This window comes from Fukomys damarensis, unplaced genomic scaffold (genome assembly GCF_012274545.1).
Source record: "Fukomys damarensis isolate Sample0158 unplaced genomic scaffold, DMR_v1.0_HiC HiC_scaffold_26, whole genome shotgun sequence".
NCBI lineage: Eukaryota > Metazoa > Chordata > Mammalia > Rodentia > Bathyergidae > Fukomys > Fukomys damarensis.
In genome coordinates this window covers 32,193,907-32,203,074 of record NW_022900938.1, presented here as the reverse complement: position 1 = coordinate 32,203,074, position 9,168 = coordinate 32,193,907, and the positions used below count along the sequence as shown (strand labels likewise).

The window sequence follows — 9,168 nt, the reverse complement described above, 5'->3', positions numbered from 1 at the left end:
TATATATGGAGAGAGAGTGAGAGAGAGAGAGAGAGAGAGAAAGAGAGAGAGCACATCTAATGTATTCTTCACAGTGATACAATGATTCCCTAGGTGAATCTATTCACCAATAGACTGCCAAATTTACAGAGAAGAAAAGGGAGATTTCAAGAAATTGAGAGAATTGCCAGAGATGCACTAGGACTTCTAGGACTCCGAGGCAAAGGCTTCCAGTAAGAACTTCTTCATATTCTATACTGAGTTGATATCTCATTCCCCATAGCTTTTACCCATTAATTCTAGTTTTTCACACAGTTTCAGTGAAAAAAACTGAATACAAGTAGAGCTAGGCTTTGGACTGCACAATTACTCATTAATAAGGTAACCATTTATGTGTTATATTTTCAGTTAGTGTTGATTTGAAAAGAGAACTGTATTTTTTCATATTTACACTGCAAACATTTTCCACTAGAGGCTGAAGCCCATTTTTTTGAAAAAGGTCTATATTGGAGCTGTGAAGCTATTTTTCTACAAGTAGTGGTTTGGTCACGAACATGCAGCTATTATCTACCTTAGAGATGATGGCTGTGTGTTGTTCTGTCCTTTTGTTAGCCAGCTGTGCCTCAGGGAGGACACACTCAGGACAGAGGCTTTACCCACTTGATGTTGATGACCCTGAAGGACTCTCTATGCTCTGCTGTCCAACACAGTAACTAGTGTAGGTAAATTTCATTAAAAGTTTTAAATAAATACTTATTCCTGGGCAATAGAAATTTATATTTCTTGTAACTCTGTTTGTGATTTTTGTAATATTATCCACTAAGTGAAATTGACTTGGCTTCAGTAAGAGTCAAACTAAATCATGAAACACAACTTTTTTTAATCTCTGAAGAATAAATAATAGGGTGAAATCAGTATGAATCTTTTTAATATGAATGAAACAACTCATTTTTTTCCCCGAGCCTAATTATTGTTTTCTTCTTTCAAAACTAAAACTCAGAATTTGTCCAAGTTCAATGCATTCAAGTCCTCTATAGAGCAGGCACTTTCTTCTCCTGTACTCTCCATTCTCCAGCCAATATTTCATTATTATTTTACTGTTATGGATTTAAATGTTATTGGAGTTTCCATCCTTAGAAACTTCCAGGCTAAGTTAATCTAGTAGAGAAACGGCTGATGTTAATCTGGGGGCTTTGATGCCCCAGGAAAGCCAGAAAAGCTACCTGTACAGAACAAGCCTTTGCGGCAGCCAAAGACAAATGGAGCATCATCGAGCCCATGAGGGCAGAAGCAGCACTCGCTACTCTTAAGCAAATCTTAGTGTACGAAATACCTAGTGTTGTGAGTTCTTAAAGAGATTTGATGACATTAAATAAATACAACATATTTTGAGTCCCACTGAATTTCTCAATTCTAAAAAACAGCCTTTAGATTTTCTGATTTGAAAAAGTTGTAGAGTCTATACCTTCATAAACCCAGTCGGTTATTCCATTAAATATTACATTTTCCTCCCCAGTCCATGTGATTCTGTGACTTGGTAAATTTGGTTCAATTTTAACATAAATATCATTTTTCCAAACATATGCCTAAAAGATAAAAAACATCAGTATTAATAATGTTATAATACATTTTATTCTGAATCCTAAATACCCTTATCTATTCAGGTGTAATGATCACCATATTTAGAGAGTAAACAAACACAAGGAGTCATTTACACCCTCTACTTTTAAATTACAAGTACACAGGTTATAATTTCCAAGTAATCCTTGTAACATTCTTAATATATTAAGAAGGCCAGGGATTTAGCTCAGTAGCACAGCACATGCCTTGCAAGCAAGCACAAGGTCCTGAGTTCCATCCCTGTATTGAAAAAAAAAGAAAAAAAAAAGAATAGGAAGTTTACAACTACCATTATTCAGATGCTAAAGTGTATGCAAAGACCTAGACAACTGACCACTTCTACAGGTTGATATATGCTTGTGTGTTTCTTTCTTAAGAAGGAATGTAGAGGGAGTGCAGCTGCATTCTTGGAAAGAGAAATTGGATTGCACATAAACATTCCATCTTTGTATTTAAATTCTTCTGGGCCCCTTGAAATTCTCCCACTACTATAGAAGTGAACATATAGCTATGGTGACTCAGAAGGTCTCTAAACTAGCAGAAAGCAGATGTTTCTCAAAAAATATCTAAGTACAACTGACAATTAGAACTTAAAAGTATAACAAGTATTTCTAAATGAACAACCAGTTCTCTGCCAGCAGTCTGGAAACTTTCAGGAATTATATTTGTTACATTAGGCTAGTGAAATAATGTTTGAGGGCAATAACACTGTGCTTTCTAATGAATTAATTAGCTTCCTAAAATGCCTGCTTTGTGTCAGAGTTAGTATCGTCTGCATAAGCGAGATTAAAGCCAATATTTTTGTGACTACAAAAGTGATTTACTAACCAATTTATGACCTTTGGATGACCATGTGATCCACTGTGTATTGTTTGGAATTTTCTCTTCTGTTATCAGCTGCCTGGAAAAAAAATTAAAGAAAACATTACCAAAAAAATAACTCCCAATGAGATTTCCTTTAAAAACAAATTACACTAAAAAGTCTAATAGATTTTTATGAGAAAAGCACTGACCTTTTATTTAAGTCATAAATATCATATGAAGCTGTGTAGGAATGCCTCCATTGCTATAAAAGAAAATAAACATTTAAGGCTTCTGTGATATTTGATAGTTTGGCCACTTGCGATAGGACCTCAGGATGACAGATATGGCAGTATATTACTGGCTAACTCTGAGATTTCATCATATATTCCCTCTGTACTCAAGATACTCTCTATTTCGATTCCTAGAATTTGGAGATTTGAAAGTTGACAGGAGATCGCCTCATACCAATGCCTCTGGACTTCATCTATAACCTTGCTCTGGCATTGTCTCTTCCAATGAGACTTCCTAGGACTACAGAGGACCCACATGCCATTTTTTTCCTGCAATGTTATTCCTGGCATTTGGCATAGCATGTTAAGACTGCCTGTCTAGGAAGATGGAAATTTTCACTTTTCACCTATTTCACTTGCAAGATATTTAAAAGATATATGATTCTATTGCTGGTACTAATGTGAAGAAATGTTTACTTCAAACACTGATGATGAAAATGTCAAATGTTAGATTATTTGAAAGCTACCCAGTAATATATTTTAAAATCACCAATTTTTTTTAAACAACCACCCCGAGGCTGAAAATGAATGTCAAGTTACTAAATGCAAAGTAAATAAAAGAAAATAAATAGTAAAATTAAAAACAGTGACCGATACAAAGCACATAAAAGAGAAAAATCAACAAAGACAAAAATTAGTTCTATGAGGAGACTAGTATAATTGCTAATATAGTAATAGATGAGGGCAAAGAAATACAAATGCCCAGTATCAGAAATGAAAAGTTGAACATCACAACTGGCAAGAATGATAGGATAAGTGTGCTCAAAGCAAGAAAGTGTATTTCGAGGGAGATTAATGGCAATATGTCTTTTACTGCAACATATTGTTTTTAAAATTAGACATTCACTATATATTTTGTTCACACAGTAGACTCTAGGGATTCAAATAGAAAAGGAAGAGGGAAAGATAAAGATTAAAAAGTGTGTATATTATCATATTTTTGTATTTATGTCTGTAAGTGAAAGCACATAAAATTAAAGATATTTTAAAAAAATACCTTGTCTGTATGGCTGTGTTCTTTATGATTCTCTTACAAGAAAGAAATTGTGGCTTACTCATCATTACATACTTGGAATCTAGTTCAAGCCACACAGAAAGTATTTGATACATAAAACAAAACTATAATAAATTTAAATTAGAACAAAGAGATAGATGAAATGGATATCCCACTGTCTGACCCCAGAGCTGAAACAGTCAGGTTCCTAATCCTCACTACTTATCATTTCTAACCCTCCTCCACTCTCATGTTAACAAATATTTATTAAGCTCCCACTTCTTGTAAGTCATACATTCCTTTTCTGAATCTTGGATTATTTTGACACACCCCATGCTTGTTTCCGGGCAACCTCCAGCATAATATTTGGTAAAGTGAAAAGGTGTGGTATAAGCTAAAAATATTATGAAGGGCTGAGATCATCTCAGGATGACAAAACCATAATGAGTTGTAAAAGGAAACCCAAGATGTTTGGAACGATCACTTTATCTTTTCAACGTCAATCTAGGTAGCTTATAAACACTTTATAAATACTGGCAGTTTTCATTTATCATACATTACTTTGCTTGAAGTGCTCCTAGCTGAATGGGAGAGGTGAGCAAGTAAACTACAATAAAGGAATCCCAATAAGATTTAGCGGTAGGTAAGAACAGGCAGGCATCATAAATTAGGCCTTGGGGAGAGAGAGGCTTATGCAAAGGTGATTCTTAGGCTGAATTTCACAGTGGAGGACTGCCACACAAAGAATGGGTAAAAGCACATGATATCAGAGAAGAGTTTAAAATGCAAGGTTAAGAAAGATCCCGTTTAAGAGCACAAACCTTGGAAATCTAACTTGGATTCAAGTCTCCACTGTGTAGTATCAGGCAAATTTCTTTCTAAACATTGATTCTTTTCAGGAAAATGGAGATAATGACATTAACAATCTGAGGTGCCTGAGAATGTATGCAAAGTGCTTAGCAAGGTTCTGAAACAGTAGCGTGTGACAGACGATACAACTGTTATTATCTCCAAACCATTAAAGAATGAACAAACATACCCGCATTTATAGCAGCACAGTTCATAATAGCTAAATCTTGGAAGGAGCCTATATGTTCATCAACAGATGAATGGAAAAAGAAAATGTGGTATTTGCACACAACAGGGTACAACTCTGGCATAAAGAAGAATAAACTTGAGTCATTGGTAGATAAATGGATGTAACTTGAGGCCATAATATTAAGTGAAATAAATTAGACACATAAGTGTAAATATTACATGGTTTCCTTCTTTTTTTTTTTTTTTTGAGACAGAGTCTCGCTTTGTAGTTCAGGCTGGCCCTGAGCTACTCCCACTCCCACAGTGGGAGGGGGCAAGTTTTCCAGACCAGCCTAAAGCTGACCTTCTAGAGAAGGAAAGATGATCATGGGGGAGAAGGTCCTAGGAGGAAGCAACAATTCCTGGACCCTTGAATAGGAATGAGAGTAGTGCTTGAGAAAAGACAGAGCCATGCACTTATAGGTTCTCTGCTCAGACCACTGACTCACATGAGAGCTCTTGAATCCACCCTGTTGTAGGCACCGCATATATCTACGCTGATGAAGTTACTTTGGGTAGCATCACAGACATCCGTGCTTTTTCATTCCTTCCCAAGACAGCCTAGGGTGCAAGCAGGGAAGATAAGTGCTGGCCAGTCGTGAAGAGTGCAGGACAGAGTATAGGACGTGGAGGCGGTGGGGTCAGATGGGCAGGGTGAGGTCCAGTGAGACAGGCCCGAAGTTGCCATGTCTAGTGCTGGTGAATGTGAGGGGGAACCACCGGAGGTTTTGTGCAGAGTTGTGGCTTAATCTAATTTAGGTTTGAAAAGGAGCGCAACAGATACTGTTCAAAGCATGGATGGTGGGGAAAAGGCATAGAAGAGTATAGGGAAGAGTGAAGCAGGAAAAGCAGTTAAAAGCACAGGTAAACACCAATGACACAACAGGAACAGGTCACTCATGATGGCTGTCTAAAGCTTGCGTGAACTGCACTTGTACCAGACTAAGTAGCAAACTGAGCTGAGGTTACCTTTCTGTCTTATTTGCTTATGTTATTCTTTAACAAAAACAGCCATTATTCAGTGGTTTTCAAACCTGGTTGCCCATTAAAATATTCTATAGCACTAAAAAAAAATTTCTGGTGCCAGTTTTACCCAAGGCACTTCAATGTATTAATCTAGAGATTGAACCTGGATATTGGGGATTTTTATGAAAGTCCCTTAAATGAATTTATTTTCTGGAATAAGAAGTGCTGAATTACACAGTTGAACCTATTGAGAGTAGATATGTTAAAGTTGGCACAGGATTCTGATCTGCTTATATTTGATGGGTTTAGCAAGAATAAAAAGTCTTCATATCCAGGATATGGGGCCCAACACAGGCATCCAGAATAAATATTATGCTTGAAAGTCACCATCCTGAGATGGTAAATGGAGCAGGGAATGCTTTGTTTGGCCGGACTAGAACAGTGTTGGTGTGTGAGATGAAGCCACTTCGTATTACTTATCCCAGAAAAAGAAAAATCAGGGGTAGGAACCCCCAGCTTTGTGTTTTATTTTCAATACAGTGTCTCACGAGGCTTTCAAACTTTTCTGAATCTCTTAAAGTATGCTATACTAGACAGATGTCGTCAACTCCATGATGGCCAGAAAGCCGCAGTTCAAAGGCATCCACCAAAAGAGAGAAGATCTGCTACTTGGTGGGGCCTTTGCCGATGGGGTGAGGATCCCCTGTTTTGAGCTCTAGTCAGGAGGCAGAGTGATCTTGGCAGGGCCCTTGTGACTGGAGCTGAGGGTCCCCTAAAAATGACTTGTATATGGCAGAAGGTTGGGAGGTCATCTAGGTCATCTTACAGGGTCATCCCGAGGACAGGAGGGTTAACTTTTGTTAAAGCAAATACTTACTGAAAGTCTTACCATACATAAAGCCGAGACAAAGGAAATAAGGAGTTATATCACCAATTGTAAAAGCCAGACATGTAAATTTACATTTAATATATATGATAAATTCCTATTATAAATTTTATTAGCTTATGTTACTAATTTATGCTATATTGTTATTATAATATAAATTATGTGGTTTTTAGCATTAAAATAATTTTCCTTTAAAACACTGGTTGGATTTGTCTTTTATAAGAACGATTTTTGATGCTGAAGTAATGAGATTTTAGTGCCAATTATGTTACTTGGGTATCGATATTATATATACACATACACTTAAAATTCATTACAAAATAACATATTCATAGGATTTTTAAAATGTCACTAAGGAAGCATTTCTTTTACCTTCACATAGTTGGATTCTAAGAGAATGAAGAGTCCATCAGGAGATACCGAATAATCACTCACAGAATTTCCAAAGGCTTCCTGTGGACCAAACAGAAGAAAGAAGAAGTGACCAACATAGCTGTCATTGCGTACTTACCAAGCAGAGGGTACACTCTGAGACACATGGCTCGGGGAACACACACTCAAGGAGTCAGCCACATAGGACCGTGATATGAGTGGGCAGTGACCCTTATTAGAAAGCCAGGGAAAGAAGGATTAATTCTAACCAAGGACAGATGGCTGGGAGGGTGGGGCTCAGGAGCCCAGACAGAACTGCTTCAACAGGAGAAGCAAGATGAGCAAAGCCCCAGCCAAGTGTGGGAAGAACTTGCACATCTGGAGGGCATCTAAGGGTTCTCTGTATACTGAATATTCTAGGGTGAGCTGACACAGAGGAAGGTAGGACACCACACGAGAAAGAAACAGCTGGGACAGGACGGAGCCATGACCTACTCTTTGTATGTAGAAGTCGTAGTCTTGTAACTATTTTTTTAATAAAAACATTCTGGTGACACGGTGGCTGAAATGAGAAGGATGGGCAAAGGTCATTGGATCAGCCTGGATTTGGGCAGCACAGAGGTCTGGTCTCCAGGATAGAACTGCAGACGCAAGATATAGCACTGGTTACTCTGAAATCAATTGAGGCTGTGAAACCAGGGTTATCCAAAGGAAATGGAAAGCGATGACCTACTTGACATGCTGAGGGGAAATCACAGGGTTTGTTGAGTAGCTAATTAGAGAGGATGACAGATGAGTTGAAGATGATTCTGAGGTTTCTAGCTTAAGTGGCTGGGAGAGGAAATAAGTGACTTATGTTCCAAAATAGGGAACTTAGCAAAAGGGACAAGATGCTTTCAGCCTGCTAGCACTATGAAGGGGAAATAACTAGCTTACTTTGGGAGAATGAATTTCCAATGATCACGGACCACCTATGGCCAGGGTCAAAGGTTACTGGAAACTGAAGCTTTTCTCTTGAAAGGAAGTTGGTGTTAATGTGTGTCTGAGAATCAAGGTCAGAAAGGAGAGCACTGTTGCTGTGGGAATTCATGAAATTCACACAGGAGAGCAAACACAGTAAGGAAAGAGGCCAGCCAGGGAAGACAGGGCCCCAGGGAGCACTTACATTTAAAAATATGGGTAGAGGAGGAGGAATCATCAAAGATTAAAAAGTAGCCAAGCCAGGGAGCATTTCAAGAAGGAGAGATAGATCCATTGTGTCATATGCTGCAGAGAGAGTCCACAGGGTGAGAAATGATAGGACTCGTGATCTTAAAGGTAATGAAAAAAATCCCCATAATTTCATGCATGAATTAATTATGTGATTAAACATACAAAGGTAGTGTTCTCCAAGAAAACAGAGCTGTTTCCATTTTCAGCATTGAATAGCAAGATCTTATTTTCTTGTCTGTAGAGATATTCATGATCTGAAGGAGAGAAAATGGCCACATGAGTATTTCAACTTGATATTAAATATTTGCATAAGCTAAAAGTCATGCAATAAAATTTAAGATTTCAGTTCACACAAGGAGTAAACATTTCTAGCTTGGAAAAATATGAATGATGAAAATTACACTAGCATTTATTCAGTCTTCTATCATTAGTGTAAAGGCTTCAGTTCTCATTTAACTTTTCACAGTATGTATCAAAGAAATACTGGGTTTCTTTCTGCTTTCTTTTTGTTTGCATCCCTAAGTAGAAGAAAAGTACTTTCCACAGTTTTTAAAAAACGAAGACTATATTTTCTCAGGGCCATACAACCCACAATCTAATCTAACTAGAATGGATGTAAGCATAAGAATCTGCATCGAGCCGGGCATGGTGGCGCATGCCTGTAATCACAGCACTCGGGAGGCTGAGGCAGGAGGATTGCCAGCCTGGGCTACATAGTGAGTTCCAGGTCAGTCTCAACTGCATAGTGAGACCCTGTCTCAACACCCCCCCCATAAATAGATAAAAAATAAAATAAAATATACATCCTCTGGGAAACAAAACAAAACAAAAACAAAACCAAACTTTACCTGAAATCCACTGCAAGGAGTAGGACTTCACTCGAAAAGTGTTTTTCAAGTAATCAGTTAGAGAGTAAGTTCTGCGGCCATCAGCTGCAGCATCATCTGCTGGTGGAAAAAAAAAAAAAA

General features: G+C 37.8%; 1 protein-coding gene across 1 annotated transcript in view; it reads right to left on the bottom strand.

Annotated features, from left to right (window-relative positions):
* The window catches only part of Dpp4 (dipeptidyl peptidase 4), a 73,791-nt gene that overhangs the window by 41,229 nt on the left and 23,394 nt on the right, over positions 1-9,168 (bottom strand). Inside the window, exons 4-8 of the mRNA XM_010606844.2 lie at positions 8,363-8,454; positions 6,989-7,069; positions 2,613-2,665; positions 2,428-2,500; positions 1,445-1,565 (exon numbers count right to left, since the gene is read on the bottom strand). Of these exons, the coding sequence (XP_010605146.1) occupies positions 1,445-1,565; positions 2,428-2,500; positions 2,613-2,665; positions 6,989-7,069; positions 8,363-8,454 (420 nt within the window). The remainder of the gene's footprint in view (positions 1-1,444; positions 1,566-2,427; positions 2,501-2,612; positions 2,666-6,988; positions 7,070-8,362; positions 8,455-9,168) is intronic.